This window comes from Fusarium redolens, assembly GCF_020744475.1.
Source record: "Fusarium redolens strain MPI-CAGE-AT-0023 chromosome Unknown BKA55scaffold_9, whole genome shotgun sequence".
NCBI lineage: Eukaryota > Fungi > Ascomycota > Sordariomycetes > Hypocreales > Nectriaceae > Fusarium > Fusarium redolens.
In genome coordinates, this window is record NW_025763672.1 from 1,584,726 (window position 1) to 1,607,385 (window position 22,660).

The following is a 22,660-nucleotide window of genomic DNA, read 5'->3' on the forward strand; positions in this document are numbered from 1 at the left end:
TGAAATGATATGTGGTTATGGACATCCAGTTGCTTTTCATTGATATTCTGCTTCATCTACCGCAACTTGCTTATGAGAATTGCCGAATCACACGGAGTAGCTGAAGCTTGGAACATGCCAATGGCTTTCACATGTCGAAACGTTGGCTCAGTATGACGACCTCCAGTTGTGAATGCCTCTTGGAACTTCTCGGTGGGAACAAATGCTACATGAAGAGACTCAATCTCAATAACATCTACAAGTTCTACAAGTTCACAATATCAACACTTGATACTCTTTCTTCTAGATCGTAACCTCCTGCAACAATTTCCCATGGCCATGGTTAGAGGTAGGGATGGGTGCTGTCAAGTTAGCGTCACTGCGGGGCCGTTTATAGCTGGAGCTTTCGTCACCACCGCTCATAGCTCATGGCTCATGGCTCACTCCACACACCATCCGGACTATTCTTACCTCGAGCTATCACAGCTACAGCTAACCAGTAGCTATAGCTCTCCACTCACTCACTCATTCATTCAATTACTGATACTTCAGCTTCCACCTCTTGTCCAATTGAACCCTCGTTCTCAACTCTCCCAGCTCAAACTACCTCATACACGCCCATCATGGGCCTCCTCTCCTGTATAGGCCTTCGTCGCCGGAATCAATGGGAACCCATGACTCTCCTCGACAATCTCCTCTCGTCACCTTTAACATATCTCGCTTTTCTCTTCTACCACGCTGTACTCCTCCTCCGCGGTCGACCTTTTCACCCACCGCGTGACAAGCCCGCCATTCGCGTCGTCTGCATCTCCGACACACACGATCTCAAAGTCGACATTCCCAACGGTGACATTCTCATTCATGCAGGAGACCTTACAGATTCCGGTACTGTGGCAGACATTCAGAAACAGCTCAATTGGCTTCGCGAACAGCCTCATCCTATCAAGGTCGTTGTTGCAGGTAACCACGATAGTTGGTTCGACACCAAAAGTCGCCCTGAAGAGGATGCGCGCTCAGGTGCTAAACCTGACATGGAGGGTCTTCATTATCTTGAAAGTGGCTTAACGGTGCAGAAGATCAAGGGCCGAACAGTCAATATCTTTGGCGTTCCGGATATTCCCAGCATTGGTCCCAAAGAGTTTGCGTAAGTCTATGAATGATCCAGCTAAACCGTGACAACTAACATAATGATGCTTTTAGCTTCCAATATACTCAAGATAAACACCCTTGGTTGAGCAAGGTACCTCCGCAAACCGATATTCTTGTTACTCACTGCCCTCCGGTAAGACCCTAACTAATCGAACATGGCAAGTTCTCAACTTACACACACTCAGAAACACCACCTTGATCTTGGCCTCGGCGACAGCAATCTCCTCCGTGAAGTCTGGCGCGTAAAGCCCCGTCTCCATGTCTTCGGTCACGTCCACTTTGGCTACGGTAAAGAATCGGCCTTTTTTGATACCTTCCAGGAGACATATGAACGTATCATGGCACGACCTCGTCGCGGTCTGATCCGAGACTTCATCCCTAATGAGGCTTGGCTGGATTATCTGCGTCTTGTAGCCCAAGGCCTTCATAGCGTGGCCTGGAAGTGGCTCATGTCAGGGCCTGGAAGTAACAATGGTAGTCTCATGGTAAATGCTGCGCAGATGAATGGCAATTCGGGCAAGGTCAAGAGTAGAGCGGTTGTTGTTGAAATTTGAAAGACCAAGTAAGCAAGTTTAAATATACAGGTAAAGTTGAGCTATTCACTACTGAGCCACTATTTAAGACTCCGAGGACTTGGGTAATATTTGAAATGTCTTATTGGTATTATTGTGCATTAAGCTCTAAGGTATCGTAACAAACAAAAGAAAACATCGACTATCGTAGTTGAACAAACATGTACCCTTCCAACCATAATCAAATATGTCTATGTTTTTGTATATCCTGTGATTTTCCCATTATTAAATTCTCATAAAGGTAAGGAAGAAATGAAGCAGATATCAAATCAACACCAGAAGCGCTTATAGAGACAAGGCCAGGATTGCCATGGCCACAATAGCAAAGTAAACGAAGAAGTCATCGACTCTCGATGAAGCACTGGAGACCGCGGCTGGTTCGCCCGATGCGCCGGGCGTTGGTGTCGCATGGGAGACTGGGGTATTTGGCCTTCCAGGAGATGGCACAGGCAGGATACTCATAGTCTCAATGTCAGCGACTGTGACGACAACCGTGCGCCGCAGGGTTCTTGTCTCGGTAGAGACGGAGTTTGTTTCCGTGCCATATGTGACGAGCTGGGTTGTCAAGTATGTTATCACGATCGTCGTGACTTCAGGGCCACCATTTGCATTGCTTCCCATTCCGGTTGGTACAATAGGAGGGATCTCACGAGTCTGGTCTGGGATGACTCCTGCAGCCGCGTTTCCGGTCGCCTGGGTTGCATTTATACCAGTAACGGTGACGGTGACATGGACGGGCACAGTCAATGTGACTGAGTTTTCACCATTTGTGCCACAGCCGGCGCATTCAACAACCTTGGTCGCCATTGGTGGCTGAATCAGCGTGGGGGTATCGCAGTAGTCACACTGCGAGTAGCTCATAGTGACGATGCTTTCTTGAGGCACAAGTGATCCAGGGTTCGATGGGAGAACTGTGAAGAAAGTGATCGTGCTTGTGACAACTGTCCGGCCTGTGTCGGGGATAGCCTGTGTTGCTTCAAGAACTTGACCATCAGATAAAGTGCTGAAAACCACAGCGTCCACATCAGTGCCAATTACAACGTCGGTTACTGTAGCGGTATCATCAACCACTCTGTTATTAGTAGCCGCGGGCAAGTCATCGCCTGAACCAGCTTGTCCATTCGCAGTGCGTTGAGCTGAGTCTCCTGTTTGACCATCTGATTCGGTCGAGCCATCTGCTCCATCAGCAGGCGAGCGGCCTTGACCACTTCCACTAGTTGGACTTGATGAGCCACCAGCGGCAGTTCCATCAACACCGGGGCCCATGCCAGGTGGCACATCAGGCTGTCCAGCGTCGCTGGTGTCGGCATAAACTGTGAGTAGGATATTGTTGGGGGCGTCTCGGCGGAGAGGGATGCTTCGTTTTGACCTCTGAGAAACCATGCCACCGCAGAATTGCTCGTCGTTTCCAGGGCAAGGGCGATTGCATGAAGACTCGTTGCGCAAAGCACGGGTATCGGCGTCAAGCTTAGAGGCGCAATAGCAGGTTCTATGGAAATAGTCAGTTGAGTGTCGCTTTGAGTTTCGATTTGAGCCACTTACCCTTCAAAGATACCGATATAAGTCAAACCGTTGCAGGCTTCAATGCACTTTTCAATAGTCATGTCATCGCTCTCAGCTTTCTCATTGAACGTCTGGAAACCAGTCTGCGATCCAAAACAACCAAGGTATGCATAATCATCAATCTTAGCTGGGTTAACTGAGCTTCCACCCGTAGCAACAGGAAGAGAGCTGACAGTTGCACTATTGGTTCCAGAGCCGGGAATTGTCACCTGGACAGAAGAGATGCCTGTCAAGGTAGTTGTAGTTGTGGGCTCTTCTGTTGCGGATGCATCTTCCTCAGGCCTGGGACGAGTGACGATGGAGGTGCTGTTCGGGAATCTAGTGTTTCCTGAAATTGGAGTGTTGGGGCCGGGAGTGCTAGCTGAAGGGATGGAGATCTCGGTAGGTGCCTCGCTGGTTGCTGATGGAACAACAGGCGGGATGGCTCCTCCCAGGCGAGTGTAGACATCGATGTAGCTGACATCGAAATATGTGTCTTGGAAATCCAGAGGGTTGTTTGCAACATATTCGCGACAAGTTGGGGCGAGAGCTCGACAAGTTTCAGAACTTCCCCAGGTTCCCTCGCCATAATCGCCGCAAAAGTTCTAGACAAGTCAATTAGTTTCTCCGGTTATTGTCGTGGGTACCACTTACAATATTCAGAACAATCCTCATATTGTTGAAGTATTCGTCAACATTGCATTTTGAACCACCAAATAAACTCTGAGGAAGTCCCCATTTCCTAGGATCAGGTCGTTTGGCTTCGATATCAGCCGGAATTGCGCCCCGTGGGAAGTGCCAGATCGAGATGTACTCGGAGTCCCACTCCATAGCATATACACCACCACCGACAGCATTGAAGCCATCACCGTAGGAGGAAGTGTCGCTGGCGGGCGGAGTGAAACCACATCCAACATTGTCTGTACCAACGGCACAGTCCAAGCTCTGAGGATTTCCAGAGAAGAGATTCGAGTCTGCGGGATCTAGCATGCAGCCGTCGGCCGTGTGTGCAGACATGATATTAGTATAAGCCAAGTTGGCACCCTCAAGGATATCAACTTCGCCATTGTTGGGCCAGTTAGCACCATATGCCCAGACTATATCCACCATGTCAGTTCATGCTCTACTCGTGAGTCAGGTTAGAACCACATACAGGCTGGCCAAGTACCACATTGTGAAATGGGCATGTGTTGGAAATCTGCGATGAACAATCCATATTGGTAGGACTCCTTGCTTTCAAGTCGAATACTAGGTCGTCCCTCATCCAGACCAAATTTTCTAGCAGAGTCGGGTCTGAGTCGAACAGTATTACTGAAAGGATCCACGGAGTATAAACCATATTGATCGGCACCCTCTAGGTCTTGATATCTGTTATGCTATTAGTTACGAAATAAGCTTGAGACGGATGAGTCTTTCTCACTGTACGAATCCATTCGAAAGATCACGGCCATTGAACCAGTCGAAACCAGAGATCAAGGAGTCTCCTAAGAAGGAGGTAGTTAATGAGTATGCCATCACAGTTCACGACGGATATGAGGACAAAAGACAAAAGTAGAAGAGTTGTCTGAAGAGGATGAGTTGTTTCATCTCGAAAAGCCGCGGGCAGCAGTTCGTCTTTTAATTCTTTGCGGTCCATTGTCTTACACGGCGAGCACCACCCGCATATGGAATTCGGTAGTGGTTGGCAAACGTCTGAAAGCATACGCATTCGAGGTAGTCAAGAAGTTGTGACGCTATTCTAAGACACCACGAGATTCTAGGCTGAGCCAATAGCATCATGGGGGGCACGTTGGAGAGAATGCAATGCTTTCCATCAACTCTGCATTGTCTGCAGGCTGGGGTCGCATTTCGTCTCAAAGAACATGACGTTGATCTCTTTGTGCGCCATCTTATACATTCCATTTCATTGACCCTCCGGCCAGAGTGTGGCTGGCCTCTGAATCGCCTCAAGGCGGCGGAGATTAAAGTGAGACATTGAGCGGTTGGCGTCGATGATAGCGTGTCGACGCAGGTAAATCAGACGTTAAGTGAAACATGGAGACGCGCATGCATTCCAAAGTCGAGAGATGCAATTACGATAATGAACCGCATTGAGATGTAGTGAAGCTGCTTCAATTAAAAGGGTGAGACATCCAAGACTCCTGGGTATCGAAAATTGCACGCCAACACTGAGAAAATCTCCATCGCGACGCATGCAGTTACTTATACTGTAAATGTCGTTTTCTCTATACCATTATCCGCCTCAGGCCTTCAGTTCCACCCAGAACCCTTCTGCCTGTCACTGCGCATCTCCCTTGACCACTCTCCCACTTGCCCTCGCGCGACTCCATAAAATCCTCTTGTTTCTGATGTTGGCCCTCGATCCATTTGTGGATACATGTGTAGCAATAAACGACGCCGGTTTGACAGGCTGTTGGAGTGACGATCTCATCGACGCAAATGGGGCACAATGCCGAATCGCTGGGAAATGGAATTGTATAGACAGGGAGCAACGAGGGAGTGGCGATGGGTGCATCTTCTGCTGAAGGGATTGCGTCTCCCTCGTTTGACTCCTCTTTCTTCACTTCTGGCTTCTTCTTGTTGAGGCCTCCCTTGCCATCTGCCGAAATCACAGGCGGAGGCAAATCAACACTTTCCGTCGCTTTTCGTGAGAGCTGCTTCGCAAAATCCGACTGATACCACCATTCCAAGAATTTGAGGGCAAAGATACTTGTCGGTAGCAAAATCGATAAGCTTGACAATACCCGCGGTCCCATTTCACGGGGGTTTAACAACGATCGCCACCCAGGTCTGTGTCCTGTCTCGGGTGTCTGTGTCAAAGCCTCAATGGCCTTGTAATCTGCCCCGGACATTCTTCGAATACGTGTTCCTATTAGCCACAGGAGCGGGCTGTGATATTTGCTCCCGTCGAACAGGTACGCCACGTTGAAAGCAAGCATGGCAAAGTAATAGCCGGCATTGACGCTCGGGTATATGTTCCTGAGGAACCATCGGTAATAGTATAGAAATCGGTCGCGAAGAGTCGGGTTGTCTGGCATTCGCGTGTATGCCGCCCCGAGAAGAGCTCTTGGCGCATTCACCTCGTAGCTCTCGTCAAGCTTCCGTTTCAAGTAAGGGATGCCGACAATGACGAGCAGATTCTTCCACACGTCCCTGGTCGTGAGTTTCAATGTCTCGCGCACAATATCAGGTGACGACATGCTCGCGCGTGGCACCTCGGCATGGAGGCCCTTTTCGCGCTTGAGGCCATAGAAGTTCTCTGTAAAGGAGCCGCCTCGGGTGCGCAGGTAATGCCGCTCAACGAGGAGCATAACACCAGCGTATATCTCATCGAACGAGTTTAGTATTCTTAGAAGATATCGTGGGTGTCGATGCGTCGCGATGGTAAGTAGGTAGCGGAGGGTCGGCGGGAGGAGGGCGTTGAGCTGCTGCTCAGAAAGGACCTCGAAGAGAGACGGCTTCTGCTCGTCGAAGGTGCCCCGGAGGGCCGTTACGAACTCCATTGTCTCTAGGAGACGCCTGGAGGATACGGAGGATAGGTAAAGGAATGGCAATGGACGATGATGAAATCAAGGTCGAGTATGAATGGATATCAGCTGCGACAGGAGATCTTTAGTGGAGTGGAATTTGTTAATGACCCCGGATTACTGTGCAGCTGCGATAACGGGTGAAGTGGATGCGACTACGATATCAGGCTCGGGCTGGTTGGCCGATGGAAGTGCCTCGGCTTCTGGGGTCATTAGCTCAAAAAGGCAATAACCAGCACTGACGTTAGCGTTTACAACGGACCGAGGTATCGAAAGTAAGGGTAAACCATATGTTAATTTCAACGTGATACCCCAGATTCTGCTTTTGTATCTTTCTGAAAGGCTTAAGTCATCTGCTGCATATTTCATAATCCATCTTGATTCGGTGATTGCAGCCTCACTTTGGCACAGTAACTCGTACTTCAAAGAGTAAGCAACATGTCCGACAACAAACCAACAGATAATCATCGCAAAACCTTGAAAGAGGGCAGTCCAGAAGAAAGAGTCAAAGCCTGGCTACAACTTACACTCAATGAGAGCGGTCATTCCAAACAAGGAGTAGGCTTCTCTCTCATGCAAAATATTACAGTCACTGACAATGAGTCTAGGATTGGATGAATACCCTCATTCCTCATCTTGAGCTCGTGTCCACCAATGCTGAAGGACCTCACCCGTCATGTGTATTCTCATATACAGTTCAGCCCGATAATTGCAACAGGTTACAGAACCTGCACGGAGGTTGCGCGGCCACACTCTTTGACTGGTGTACGACATTACCCCTTGCTTTGGTTAACAAGCCTGGCTTCTGGCAGCATATGGGCGTGAGCAGGACGCTAAACGTCACTTATATGCGACCTGTGCCAGTTGGAACTGAGGTATTGATAGAGTGTTCGATTACTCAGGTTGGAAAGAAATTAGCTTCTCTGCACGGAAATATGAGAAGGAGATCAGACAATCTTCTCCTTGCTACGGCTGAGCATGGTAAGGTCAACATTGATAGCGATATCAAGGCCAAGATGTAGATGCAATTATATGAGTACTAGACATTCTAGGGAGTTAGAGGAGGAGCCCAGAATAAATATATAATACAGACAAATCATTCCATGATATATACTATGATTGGGTGTTAAAAAACCATGAACTTAATTTCGGCCTAGGGTAGACTCATGGACGATTATCCTAAGGCGGCGACCCCACACAAGCTCCGCACGTTAAGTCCGATGCGATGTACACGGCCGGAAGTAACGTCAGAAGCCTTTCTATATCGTCATTACATGGCAGCCTCATCTCAAAGATTCACGTTCTCTCAAAGACAACACAATTAAGCCACAAGATTATTCGCATCATGGACAGTCTAAACGCGGTGGCGCCGATTCTGCAGCTTCCAGCTGAAATACTGCATCATATTTTGCAGTGGATAGCTCCGGCCGACCTTGTTATACTGCCCCGCGTGTGTAAGGCCTTTCATACAGTAACGAAAGTGAACTACAAATTATATCGAGATGTCTACATGAACACACTGGTATGTATTCCCTAACGGATTACATGAGTTCTAACAAACAGTTCAGGATGAACCGAGTAACTCAAACCTGGACTACGAGCAAGAGATTCGAGACTTTGTTAAGCTTGAAAGTATATGCAACAACCCAGAGGTAAGACAAGATAAGAATTCTCATGTTCTATTTAATGAAAGATCTAATGGTTATGTAGAAATCTGAACTCGGATTTGTACACGACACAGTCACTCGTATTCTCAAAAATGCTTCACCTTCTCACGACGAAGCCATCAACCTCTCCAAGACCCATGCGCCATCGCGCAATGTCGCTCACCTTCAAAGTCTTTTCTCTCGAGACGACACTGCCGAGGCCTTCCTCCAAGGTTCATCTCTTTTCAACCGCTTGCGCCGTCAGCCAACGCGAGACAGTATCTCTGCGCCGACCTCATGTGATGACGGCTACAGGACTCTCCAGCAAAAGAGCGCCCACCTTCACTGTCTTTACTCAAGGCCTATCCTCAACGTCGGCCGTCTACGATCTATGAAAACGTATCCTTATGCTTGCTCCAAGGTCTACGACTTGCGCCAGTTCACACAGAACACAGGATGGGGACCATTCAAAGACGACGGCACTTTCAATGTTGATTGGGAAAAGGTGGAGGCTATTCTCATTGTTCTAGGTCACAACATTGGCGCAAGACGCCTGATTGCACGAATATTCGCCGAGGTCTGGGATAGCCCGTTCTCGGGATCGTTCCAAAACAGTTTTATGGCTCCTCCGCCTCGTGACATCACTTCACTCGAGGCCCGCGACCCTTACGGAGTCACAGGCACATGGTACCGCGTTTGTTGGCCCTAGGATACTCCCGTATCTATTTGCTTCTCCATGAAAGTTAAGCTAACAGATAAGGTTCCAGATTGTGTGCTTTCTTGATTATAGCGACTTCTTCGCCTTCAATTTTGGTGACCCCGAACTCATCACCGCCGATGCGCCACGCCCACCACTTGATGTGGGTGAAGCAACTCGCATTATCATGATGAAAGTCAACGTTACATCTATAGAGGAACCAGCCCCAGAAGACGGCCAAGAGCTACCCGTAGTTCACTTTCGGGGTGTATCTCGTTCTCTGGACGATTCGTTTGACGATAATGCCAACTCAAATATCCGAGGTAAGTAGAGTATCTCCCTTCCCAAGGCAAAGTTGAAAAAGTGCAGCTGGAGTTAACGTGAGAACATTCAACGTCAAAGGCACTGCTCGCCTGACAAAAGAAGGCGAGGTGAGATGGACAACATTTTCAATATTCCATGGTGTCGAGCGCTGGCGCAGTGAGGGTATTCAGATCGGAGGTGTACGCTCCGCTCGAGGCGTTGTAGGAAACTGGTTCGATAGGTATAGCACCAAAAACTCACCTTCCAGTAATTCACTAATGCCGAGTGCAGTGACTACGATGTTCATGGACCTGCCGGTCCCACAGCCTTCTGGAAGGGCGCGACCCTCGCACAAGTCGCAAACATGGAGGACGACCTTCTGCCAAACGACTTCTTCTTGCCATACGGCGCTCTGATCGACATAGACATAGACTCTGAGACTGATCCAGAGGGAGAAATGCCGTACACTGGCGAAGATGACGAGGACGAGGATGATGAAGACGAAGAGATGGAGGGTACTGCAGCAGGAGAGGAACTAACGGCTCTCCTTCACGATGCGAACTTACCTTTGGAAGAGAGTCTCGCAAATGGCCACGCCCTGAACTGACTGATTTGATACGACGGCGTTCGCATTTGGAATGGACAACATCTCAGGAGTCCACGAGCCCATTCATCTATATCTTGGTTTTTAGACAACCAATTGGAGCAATTTTCTTCTCAGGCTATTCCGCTTGAAAACCATCATATTGTGCAAAACGACACTGGGGTATTCTAAAATGCAAAAGCAAGAAGCCGCATACTCCATCTAGGTAAACCATGCCGTTCTGAGTCCATCATATCTCATACCAATTGTGAATCCTTTGTATCCATGCGCCAGTATCCTTTTATATCCGTCGTATATGTTATTCATCTCATTCAAAGGGCGAAGGAATATCGTTCACTTGGCCTTATAGGCATAGCCCAACAACTCGTGCAACTTCCACACATTCTTACACCTGCTTGAAACAGGGAACTGAGCACCGTCACCTTAGTCAATTGTTCCGCCTTGATTAAGGATGATGCAGTTGCTTAAGAGAGCTGATCCTTCATGGAGCAATTCCCAACGTGTTGTCTAAAAGCTTGTCAGTTACTGCTCAACTTGAAACTCAAAAGAACATACCTGAAACGTGTCTTTGAGGACCATGAGAAGGGCCGTATTCGCGTTTACCCCAGATCGACCTTGTAGTGCACCGGGACTGTCGATGCCACCAAATTTGATAAAATAGTTCCTCATATGCTGCAACTTCTCGTGCCTTGTGGTAGGTAGCGGGATGTTGGGACAAGGTCCCTCGAGCGCGAATCCATAACTCCAAACAACCAGGGCAGCGAAGTACATCACCCATGGCCGATTCAAGAGAACATCATCGCGGGCGTCGTAAGGCTCATCGAGGTGATATCCACCCGCATGTGCTGCAGATACTTGGTCTGGAGCAAGTACTGAGCAGAGGAACTTGATAGCGTAAAAGGCAGCATCTCTCGCCCTTGCTGAGTGAGCCCAGTGGTCTTTGATTCGCCTTTGAGCACTATTAAACTCTTGAGGCCCAATCGTTCGACCAAGTAGACGCTTTGCTCGTGCAAACATTTGGCAATCCACAATATCGGCATGCATAGCCATGTGTGCCAAATGGTGCAACACCGTGCGGCTTTCGAATACGACGTTGAACTCCTGCCTTTTCGTAGCATCGTCTCGATATGGGTCGGCTGCCTCACTTCGTTCTAAATGCTTGTCAAAATCAGCCTTCCAAGTGTCGTAGGCTCGAGTTAGAGTAGCCCGCCATCGATCACGACCACCAAGAGCCTGGATGATGCCGCCGCCCAGAACGTTGACCTGAAGATCCCGTTGGTGCATGTGCCACGAGACACTCAATAGGCCTGTCATAAGGACCGTTCTGCCGAATGATGTCGTGTGGACATCTTGGCCGCTCAAAGTTCGCTTGAGACCCTCCAGGAATGAAGTTGGCTTAATGCCATTCGACATCAAGTTTGACTCAATCCTCCAGACTTCAGAACTACTTCCGGCTCGCCACATAGACTCATCACAAGGAAGAGGCAGCCGCATTTCATGGGCTACCATGACTGCCGAATGACCAAACATCGTAGCATGGATCGAATCAACAATGAAAGCCGCGAACGCTGCACGCCGGGTCGCCTCGTTTGTAACCCAATGCTCCCACCATTTATCAGCTGTTCCTGTCGAGCTGGACGTAGAGGACTGCCGAGACCCATTGGATGCGTCACGAGGGTTTGGCGGAGAGTCCAATGCAGATTTGCCGATCAGAGATCGCCCTCGTCGCATCAGGGTGATAGTGGTCGCATGGTGAATGTGGGCCCGTTCGTGGAGTTCTCTTGTCGCAAACATCTTCTCATATAATTCCAGGAGAATCAAAGCTTGGAAAATCCACAATTTCGCAGGCGGCCTGAAACTGACGTCCATGAAGATGTCCCAACGGAGATGCCAGGCAAGGAAGTTGGAGAGTTGGGCGCTTGCTCTTGTCACCTTGTGTCCATGTGTCCTGTCTAGACAAGCCCCTCCGATAGCCATCATCGCCAGAAGTAAGAGATTTGGCGTCTTGTCCGGAGAGAAAGTAGGCTTGTGAAGAATAGGCATCTGATCGCTGAAATGATACCAATAAGAACCGATATAAGCCTGCATCATCCTCTTGCTCAACATATGCTCACCGTTAGATCGATCACCCTCAAGCAGGTCGGCCCATTGACGGTCAGGTGGTGCATGCTTGTTGTCATGGAAACGCTCTTTGATAAAGTCGAATAGCTCCTGACTCTTTCCCTCGGATATCGTGGCTTCCGGAACCTGTTGATCAAGAAGGTTGTTGACAGCCATTACTTGCTGAGGAGCGCTTGGAAAATATCCAAGCGAATTGCTATCTGTACCCAAAAGGTTCATATTGAATTGGTTTCCTTGCAATTCCGCATAACTAGTTTCAGGTTAGTGCGAGTTCCAATATATTTTACTGATTACTGACTTTGTGTAATTCGGGCCCATCACTGGTGTCATGGCCTGACTGGGGGAGTTGAAGAGGTAAGCCATAAAGTCCTCCGGCATCCCAACGTAGGGTGACTTGTTCATATCACCTCCCTCTCCAAAGACAGGAACAGTTGCCGGCATAGCCATCTGATCCAGCATCATCATTTCGCTAGGCTGGGTGGTTCCTGGCTCTGAATATTCCGCTGAAGTAACTACGGTAGCATTTTGTCCGTTGGGGTACTGAGCCGGAGGTAGGGTCATAGGCATAACGTTTTGCTGACTGACAAAATTATTCTGCGACATATTCTGTTGATTTGGGAAACCTTGCTGATTCGCAATTGGAGACATCATGTTGAATGGTGTATTGCCGGCAGACATAGACGGCCTCTGTTGAATTGAAGGAGACTGTGGTTGGCTAAGTTGCGGCGTACGATTATCATAACCCTGGGTTGGGGACATGTAACTATCCATTCCATTTGGCATAGCTCCGTTTGGGTACATGCCCGTTGGAGTATTGTTCAAGGGCGAATATGGGTTAGGTGTTGGAACTTGTGATGTTTGGTAAGGCATATTCGTTTGCTGGTGCTTTGAGTAATCGATAGAGTTATTCCGACTGAAGTTAGGAGGTTGAACTTGTTGGTTTGATTGACCCGGAGCTATGGATTGTGCCATGATAGAATCTCTCTGGTTGAGCTGCGAGCCCTTCGCAGCATGCCGGTCCATATGCCTTTTGAGAAGATCTCCTCTGACAAAAGTCCGTGTGCAGTTAGGAAACGTACAGTGGTAGGTCTGTTTAGAGTTGTGGTTTAGTTGATGCCGGTATCTGTTACATGTCAGCATGGACCTCTGAGTGTTGCACAAATTCGAGACATACAGATGTTCCGCTCTTGAATAGCTCTTCCCACACCCTTCAGCACTACACTCAAACCTCTTATCCAGGCCCTTTCGGCTCCGTCTTCGTTTTCTGGCCGGGCCAGGACCGTCGGAGTTGGAAGATGCGCCATTTGGACCATCTTGATTTCCCTCTGATTTTATAACCTGTTCCGCGCTGTCATCTGCGGGTGAGCGACTTCTTCGTCGGCCGCGACCTGTAGGATCCGAAGTGTCGCGAGGCGATATATTTTGAGCTCCCATTGCGCCGGAACTGACCGGGGATATGGGAAGGGTCGTTTTCACGTTATTTGTTATAACGGAGGCCATACCCAATGTCCGAATAGGAAGCCTATGAAGCGAAGCCGATGCGATGTGTACGTTGGGAAAAAGACTCAGGCAAGTCGAGCCGTGCTATAAAGCGACAGGCTAAGAATCCACCAGCCAGGCAGTGGTAGGCCAAGGCTCGAGGATGACGGTTGCTAATCGCTAGAGTCGCAAAGCGTGGCAGGCAGTTGGGTCTGTCACCGAGGATAGCGGGGTTGTGATGGCCGGGGTTCGCGAAGGTGGGACTGGACGGAATTAAATCGTATAATTACTTCTAGGACCCCTACGGAATGATAGGATACTGCAATCAACGCATGACCGAAGGGGGGAAATCGATGTCGTCGAGCTGGCGTGACTTTGTACGGCCAAGAGTCGCAAACAACAAAAGGTCGGCACGCGATCAAAAATCAGACTTGATCTTGGAGCCAAGCTAATGGGGTCAATTTGGAGCTGAACTGGTCCCTTACTGTTAGCAGCGAAAGATAATGAGTGTCGCGTGTTTTTGCGGCTAATATGGAGGATGCTATTGATTGAGGTGGATCAAAGAAAGACGGGCCAGCTTGGGGAAGGCCGGGATGTGGGACCATGACTGGAGACTGGAGACGGGGTGATGCCGAGAGACCATCTTAAAGTTGGTCATTAAACGTTGTGAGTTGTCGTATTGCTGGCCTGTATATCTTATGATGTGGAGAGAAGATAAGATTCAGACATGATAGTGGTCGAGGCGTTGTTGCGGCGCCGGGTGAGGCTTCTTCCTTTTGTTCAAGGTGACCAGGCTTGTCTAGATGATGGAGTTGACTTGAGGCGATTGCTTATTTATGTGTAACGTTCGTCAGGAACACGGAGGATTTGACTGATGATGGACAGGATCATCCTTGAACGAGCGTTTCGAGAAGGTATAATTCATTGTCGTCCGGCAGGCAGAGCAAAGTCGAACGACATACGGCAGGGACGGAGACAAAGGGGTCGGGCCCAGTATTGGATATGATCTAACCAGTGGCAGACAACGACAATTCCATGTTTTTCTCGTGGCTCACATGCAATGATCCGATTCGAAGCATGTGGTGATTTCGTGGTACAGGTAGACGTGCCCAAGTGTGGTCCTTGCTGCTTGAAGTGGCGCTGGTCAAGGATAAAGATGCAGAGGGGTAGATGAGACGTGAATAGAGAAAGAATGAGTAGAGAAAGTTATATAATTACCAACCTTGAGATCAAGTTCGCAGATGTGCAACGAATGCAACACAGGTGTGACAGAAGGATGCTGGAAGCTGAGCGGTTGTAAGAGAAGAGAGAAACGGAAGACTGAACAACAGGAGATACAGCCTGAGTTGAGTGACTTTCTGGCTGAGATAATCAGGAACAGAGATGAAACGGGCTTACACCACAAATAAGAAACAGTAATAAGAGTTCAGGCACGCTCAGCAAAAGCAAAGCAACGCAGTACCCGAGATATCAAAGGGTCTCGAATACCAGAAGAAGCAAGTACAGGTACTGGACTGCAAGTGTAGTCGCTTTACCAAAAGCTTCATTCGCAGAGCAAAGCGTGGGATGGACGGGACGGAACTGAAGAAAAGACGGAGCTTGGTCTGGGGAACGTGGGTGCGGGTACAGAGTGGGGGGTCGTTGACTTTAACAAAAAGGATGGAGCCCCTCAAATGTTCGAACTCTTGAGTCTCACCCATCAAATTGGATAACCAATATCCTACCTTCGAGGCTTCGACACCTTCTCTGAATTACGATACAAGGGTCTCTGAATGTCCAATCCACGCTCACCATCCTAAATGAGCCTGAACCCTTTTCGTACCATGTCTTTGCCTTCTCGGTAAAGCGTCCGTCTTCTCCTCCACTTCGCTTCTCCACCCTCGCCTCTCTCCATGCAACCTCCATATCCCTGCGCAAACTACTAGCGCAGCCTCATTCACATCTTTACGTCCGACTTGCCGATGATTTTTGTTGATCAGGGAGAGATACAAGACGATAAAATGTGTACTCTGAAATTCCTCAGCCCTGGTAATAAATCAAAGGAATATCTCATCAGTGAGGGGTTTCAAGCAACATAGAAATCCATATACCATGTTGCGAGAACCCTTGCTCCGGGGAGGATGGCTGCACAGGGATATCGCGCTTTGTCGATGTGATAACGTCTGTTCACATTTTGACCGGGCATCCATGATCAATCTCTTCACTGACGATTTATGTAGGTGAACACTTGGACTCGGCATCTTGGCAGTTCACCGAGAGCTGAGATCCATTGCGACATGCATAGGCATCAACAGTGAATTTTTCAGGCTCTAGTTACGTTTAGCAGACATAGACAGCAATAATTCGTAAGGCTCGAGGCCTTGTTGGTTCGATTTTGTGAGACATTTCATGGGTCCGACCAACCAACATTACAGCTCAGGAGGTGGACATGACTTCTCCATCGACCCCAATATCAATCAATGTTGACCCAATCTGGCATAACCCCAGCCTGGGATTTTTAACTGCGTCCAATAACCGTTCATCATGAATGGCGCCTCACGATCTCTCGGACCACTCACCCCGAAGCCAAGTTGGGTATGATGGGAGCCGACATCTCACGGGCCACTCCGGGCTCCCATTTGCGCTGTCACGCTGGCATTATGTACAGTACACCAGCCCTTGCGTGATGCGATGATGCTAGCCCGCGGGCCGCCTTAGGCTCACTTTCGTTTGTCATCAGCTCGTTAATGGTGGCACGAGCAGTGCGCTTCATCCCGGAACATCGGGGTGGGGAGATGGGCAACGCTCTAGGACGGACGCGTATCTGAGGTAGCAATACTCGGTACGTAAACCTTTAAGCTCGAGCCGAGCTGATGTTATCTATGATGCTCTAATTAGGAGACGTCGGCAATCTGACTCTTGATCGCATGAGTTGGGGAATTGTAGCAAAGAAACTTGCACCAACCGTTTCATCGTTGTTCCAGTCTTCAACATAAAAGGTTGCCGATCATTGATCCACAACGCGATTCATCTACTGTATAGCAATGATGTACCAGCTTATTCTTGTCTCTTTGCTTTTGACACCATGAACATTAGATAACCTAGATAACTTAGGGAAAATCTTGGTATTGTTGATTATGCTTCAGTCACTGGGCTGATTGAGTATTCTGGAGATAGAGCTATCGGTTCTCTCATGTGTCAAATCCAAAAGCTGTGAAGATATAACATCTAATAATGACACTATCAAGATCGCACATTGTTGTCGCCATGTCGCCAACCACATATCATTTACATGCTAACAAGCATGATTCGCTGCCTTGTTCTCTAAATTGATTGTCAATTTCACGTAGTAATAGAGTAAGGCTGCTTTTGTTCATTCTAACTCCTAGGGCAATAGACTAAAATTTGTGATAATTTGTCAGAGGCTGTCAACTCACGAACCACAACATGACACCTATCCCAACACTCAAAGCTGTTAATGTTTCTCAAAATTAAAACGCTTTTTAAGACTTGTCAACTTTCTGAGCGCTAACAGGTCGCCTGACAAGAAACCCCGGGTTTTTCGCAATGGCCTTTCTCCACAGCGGCTGATACAACTGGCTGGGGATTGTATTGGCTCGCATCACCTCCGCCTGCAACTATTTCCTCAGGTATGCAGGTCCCTCCCTATGTAAGCGGCCCTGATTAGCCATCTCCTTGTCCAAACTCTTGGACCTTATCTCAGGGAATCTTTATTGGTCGTGGTACATGCAGACGTCGAGTTCCATTCACTCATGGAAATCTCAAGATCAACGTAATGGATTGCGGAATAGATAGGTAACCTGCAGGCTATGATCTGGAGTCCGGGGAAGATCCCTACACATGGAGATGGCCTATCTGTGAACTGTCTGGTTGAATATACACATGGTGTCACGAATTTCTTTGACAAACGTCTTGTTCAACACTTATGGAGTTCCAGCTGGAAGGATCGCCCATGTCGTCCCACGAAAGATGACATTCTGTCCTATGCATGAACTGGTAACACACAACACCATGCCGAGTCTCTTCCCACCGAGCCTGATCGATTGCTCCTCGTGGGGCTGGAATTACGACAACATGCACGGCCATCGGCCAATAGATTCAACAATGACGGAGTACGACGTATCCCGTTCTCGACCGAGACGCCAACGTCGGTGATCCTTTTGGCAAGTTGCAGTAGCCTTTCATCCTTGAGTCTCCAGATGTTGGGTCTGAGCAGCCTGTTCGGTGAGCCAGGTATGGAAAGACAGGTCCCTGGAACTGCACTTCACGAACTAGCATTCATCGCAACCCAATAGCAGAAGACATCGAGATATTTGGAGACGATCATGAGCCTAACAAATCTCCGATTTGAAACCATAGTCATCAGCCAAAGTGACACTTTATCCACATGATTTGAGGGTCCTGCGTGTTGACAACATGAATCGATCGGTAGTTACAGCGCTGTATCCCATGCGGCCGGATCACAAAGTGGAGTGATGGGGTTTTCTAGATCTCCGGTTCCAAGGCGATCGCTGAGGCTAAGACGGTGCCGCGCTTTGCGATGTACCAGTGACGAGTGATTGATTGATTTGACTCACTAGCAGTCAAGCTTTACCGCGTGGGGGTCCTTTTTAGTCTGGACGAGGTCCCACATAGAATGGGCAGATGGGAGTCTCGTGACGAACTTTGGGCTCAATGACCTGTACAACCGCTTCACATGTTGATGTCGTCGTTCCAAGATTTACCAAGCGCTATAAGGCTGTTTAGCTTATGAATTCTAAGTGCTTCGGAGAGTCTCCATTGAACCTAGATCCTTGAGAGTTGGTTGTTGTATCATGAAAGAAGGGAGAGTCTTAGTACAGTCGACAATGAGCATTCATGCGCACATGATCAGTTGACGATGACGGGTTATATAGCGACATCGGTCTAGCACTATAATGATGTAGTAAAAGTCTCAAACACATATCTAAACCTATACCTATGGCTCGAGTGTCTAGAAACGTCTCTTGTAAGTAGCTACACCCAATATCAACACTCTTTTATATTGACCTTACGTTGGACCCTTCTGTACCTCCTCCTCGATTTCGGAATTTTTCAATGAGGGGCACCGTTGAGAGTTTGGAGCTCCATAACAATGCAGGCCCTGGACTAACGAGTAGCAGTAAAGGCAAAAAGGCAAATGGATGATCTGCCGTCCAGAACGTTTGGAAGGGTTCCCAGGTGACTTATTTCCGCAACTCATGACTTGATCTCTTTCTCTTTCTGCTGATGCTAAGGTCTTATACCGACCTAAGGTTAGTATTTAATTAGTTCCTGTCTAGGAACCTTAGGAGTCAGTTCTATGCTTCGGGGCTGGCCAGAACAGAACATTGAATAGCCAGTCCGGAAAAGGGACGGCCAAAGTTCAGATTTTCATTTCTTTATTTTTCCTTTTTTTTAATGATCAGGAATCCAATTGCTATACTGACCTGAATGAACTGGGCCAGTGGTTCGGGCAAACGTCGGGTTCGGGCTGCTACAGAAATTACCTTCAAATATCTTCTTCCTCACAACTCCACCATTTCGAGTCGCAACGGTGGAAAAATATATTTTCTATAATCGCAAAACAAATCTTGACACTTTCTAGTATAGAAAAGTGCAAAAAAAATGCAAGTAGACACTGCTACCTTTTGAAACGCTGTACATAGCAGTCAGACGCCTTCCATTAGGCCAAGGGGCCTATCCACTTTTAATATAAGCTAGCAACATGATTCAATCTAGGTAAGGTATACTAAAATTAGTGTCCAAAAGTCTCTAGACGCTGCCCCGCCAACGTATAACCTACCAGATTAAATCAGACTAACTGCTAACTGCAAATATAGCTAAAACTTTAATAATTCTTATTAGAAATAGATAGAATTTTATCTATATTATATATAAAGTGCCAAAGAAACTATAAATTTATAAATATAGTTAAGGCTCTTATTATATAAGCTATAAAGAGCAGGAAGTTATATTAAGCTATTACTTATAAGGCAAGATATTTGCCTTAAATAATTATAAATATTATTTAATACTAAAAAACTCTATAAACTTTAAATAATAAACTAAGATCTAGATATCCTTAAAAACTTATAATTTAATAGATTTAATATATATTAATTTTATTAAAATATAATTAATATATTATATATAAAAAGCTTATTAACTTTTTAAGTAATTATATCTTATAAATAATAATATATTAAGTTATATAACTTTATTATAGTTATAAATAAAAGGCTATATAAAGGATATTACTATCTAAAGAAACTACTTATTAATAACTTTTATAGTATTAAGCTTAAAAAGAAGATTTAAATAAATTATTAAAGGTTTATTAATTTAAAGTTTATAAATAGATATTACTTAAGAATCTTTTACTTAATTAATTATACCTTTAAAGTATTTTTAATAATAAATTATTAATTTAATTATAACCTAATTATAAATAAGGTGAGGTATTTTATAAGCCTTATAAGAAGTTTATAAAGAAATTAGTTAATATAATAATTTATAAAAAGTTATAATTATTTATTATAGTTTAAGGAGTAATTTAGAGACGTAATAAATATAATATTATTATTATAATTTATAATTAAATTATATAAAAAAAAAGATATACTTTTTTAAGTTATTAATAGGCTTTAAAAGAAGGTTTACTTCTTATTTAAACTAGTTTCTATTATTTTTAATAAGATAATACTTATATATATATATTAAAGTTTATAATAAACTAGCTATTAAAATATAATATATCTTAAATTAACTAGCTTACTTATAGTCTTAATTTAAACCTAATTAAGTATATTTAAAAGTAATTAAAATTAAATATTAAAAAGATATTCCCTTAATTAGATCTCTTAAAAAATAATAAATCTAATTATATAAAGTTAATAAAATATATTAAGTTAATATAGGTAATAATTATATTAAAGTAAATTAACTATCTAATTAACTTACTTCTCTATTAACTTAATACCTATATTTATATAAGGGGATAGTATATAAAATATTAAATAGAAAAATCAGGGCTTTAAAATAATATAACTTTTATTATTATTAGATTTTATTTAATTTAATTCTATATAAGTAAAGTTATTTCTGTTAAATGGATTAAGTTGCTACAGGGTAGGGTGTCCAGAGACTATTGGAGCATAATTTTACGTATACTATGTACTTGAGCAATACCTGACGCACCGAAAAATAAGTGATCACGCACCGACTCCGGCCAACTCTCCCCTCTCATTTCCTTCCACAAATCGTTGATCATTTCACTATTATTCTATTATTATGTGATCGAACTTCTTCTTCCATCAGCCTCCCAGTTCTCTGCGACAACTTGATTTAACGACCTCGACACAATTTCCCTTTCAACAGCCCATCATGCCTCCCGCAAAATCATCCCGCAATCACGACGACAAGGCGGACACACCCAATTCCAAGGAAAAGGGTGGGAATGGCCATACCTCAACGAAGATGCGTCGTAACGCCAGCCAACAGAACCATTCTCACCTTCGCGAGGTCCAAAATGCTACCGCTGCTGCTCCCCCCCAGCCGCCAGCTGAGCCTTCTCCTCCTAGTGTTCGTCAAACCCCTCCGCTCCCCCATGATCCACGGTCGCGCCCTCGATAGATGGTTGAAAGACTTCGAACATACAATGACTACTAGAGAATACCTAAGACAAAGTAATGTCTAAAGTATCCGCCTTGTTCTGCGGTTCTGTAGCTCTCCTTCATAAAGCCAACCCGAAGGCTCGATTATTTATCGAACCACTTTGTGCAACACTCCAGACCATGGTCGCTTTGATTCTGCATCAAGACGCTAACTCGTTTTCTCCCAGCTGCACTGGGCCTCCTTCGACCGAGATGTCCTCCATGCCTACCGTCGCGAGCATCGCCTGAACACACCGAGCTCCTTCTCTAGCCCATACTGCCAATGGATTCTATCGCAGCCGAACGGCATCGGCATCCACTCTCCCACGATGGTCCGACGCCGACAGGCTCGTCGCCAGAGCAAAGACCAGCTCGCACTCGCCGTGCGTAAACATTTTAATGGAATGGGCGTGCAGGAGAACGACGTAATCGTCGACTTTATTTACAAGATTCGTCACGATCCCAGTCGCATCTCCAAACCATACGCGGGAGGCAAGACCCCGACTTTTACAAAATAAGGGCGTTCATAAGCGATGGATTTTACGCAAGGGATGGTTACATTGGTATGGAGTTTTGGCGTTTTAACGCAAGCGTTACAGCACTTTTGCTTCCAGCGACCTGCGAATTTTCTTTTTACAAACGGCTACAAAGACAGACGGGCATGATTGCATTGCGCATACGAGGAGACTCACGACATAGACTTGAATGTCTCGCGCGGATTCAAATTACGTCATAAGGATACCACTTCAAGCAGGGCAGGATATGGGCTGCTTTAAACTATGTTTCAGGGTACTTTGATACCCAAAGGTTCATGAAGGATTTAAGGACTATGCGTTCTGGCATCTTAGGTAGAGAATGCGAATACTATGGCAGTATTATTCTCTTATATTTGTTGCATTGTTTTGTGAACTTCGATTTTTTAAAGTTTATCGGTCATTAAAAATTGGATATTGGCGTTGCCTGGGGAGTTATCATGATAAGCCAGCAATTGGTCATTAGCTCAGAATAAGCGCCCTACTCAATAAAGGGGACGACCAAGGACACAATCACTTGTTCAAAGTCAATTCCTGCACAGAATATGACAAATGATCTGGCTGATTTACCACTCATGATCTGTCAAGAATCACGGCATTCTATAGCCTGTTCTCGGCTTCTCATGCAGGATACTTTGAATGTTCGGCTAGTCGGGGTAGTTTCGGCATAAGACAACAACTGATGTATTTGCGATGATATTCGAGTATTGGGTTTCTTCTCAATTGTTGGCTATAAATGACATAAAGAAATGTTTCTAGACTTAAGAACTATATATTCTGACTATCTTAGTAGTTTCTTACCTAAAATCATCATAAAGTTATTTCCTGACCTGCTTTTCCGTCGACTTTCTGTTCC

The 22,660-nt window shown here is 46.1% G+C and overlaps 5 protein-coding genes across 5 annotated transcripts; 3 read left to right on the top strand and 2 right to left on the bottom strand.

Moving 5' to 3' along the window:
- Positions 1–602: 602 nt before the first annotated feature.
- BKA55DRAFT_540449 (Metallo-dependent phosphatase-like protein) lies at positions 603–1,682 on the top strand (the record flags this gene model as incomplete). Its single annotated transcript, XM_046190269.1, has 3 exons — positions 603–1,123; positions 1,180–1,261; positions 1,314–1,682. 3 exons carry the CDS (start codon positions 603–605, stop codon positions 1,680–1,682), a joined length of 972 nt encoding a protein of 323 aa, XP_046048829.1.
- Positions 1,683–2,172: 490 nt separating this feature from the next.
- Positions 2,173–6,745, bottom strand: BKA55DRAFT_664472 (Pex12 amino terminal region-domain-containing protein; the record flags this gene model as incomplete). Its single annotated transcript, XM_046197700.1, has 7 exons — positions 2,173–2,208; positions 2,253–3,189; positions 3,243–3,847; positions 3,897–4,339; positions 4,396–4,610; positions 4,663–4,726; positions 5,557–6,745. The coding sequence occupies 7 exons, from the start codon at positions 6,743–6,745 to the stop codon at positions 2,173–2,175; spliced, it is 3,489 nt and encodes a 1,162-aa protein (XP_046048830.1).
- Positions 6,746–7,207: 462 nt separating this feature from the next.
- On the top strand, positions 7,208–10,022 carry BKA55DRAFT_594856 (uncharacterized protein; the record flags this gene model as incomplete). Its single annotated transcript, XM_046195719.1, has 8 exons — positions 7,208–7,327; positions 7,378–7,750; positions 7,954–8,291; positions 8,338–8,401; positions 8,511–9,102; positions 9,206–9,435; positions 9,482–9,656; positions 9,707–10,022. The coding sequence occupies 8 exons, from the start codon at positions 7,208–7,210 to the stop codon at positions 10,020–10,022; spliced, it is 2,208 nt and encodes a 735-aa protein (XP_046048831.1).
- Positions 10,023–10,442: 420 nt separating this feature from the next.
- BKA55DRAFT_691147 (fungal-specific transcription factor domain-containing protein) lies at positions 10,443–13,574 on the bottom strand (the record flags this gene model as incomplete). The annotated part of the gene is made up of 4 exons (XM_046199621.1): positions 10,443–10,526; positions 10,575–12,390; positions 12,439–13,263; positions 13,315–13,574. 4 exons carry the CDS (start codon positions 13,572–13,574, stop codon positions 10,443–10,445), a joined length of 2,985 nt encoding a protein of 994 aa, XP_046048832.1.
- A 7,428-nt stretch (positions 13,575–21,002) lies between these two features.
- Positions 21,003–21,789, top strand: BKA55DRAFT_513773 (uncharacterized protein; the record flags this gene model as incomplete). Its single annotated transcript, XM_046187927.1, has 2 exons — positions 21,003–21,200; positions 21,460–21,789. 2 exons carry the CDS (start codon positions 21,003–21,005, stop codon positions 21,787–21,789), a joined length of 528 nt encoding a protein of 175 aa, XP_046048833.1.
- Positions 21,790–22,660: the final 871 nt, after the last annotated feature.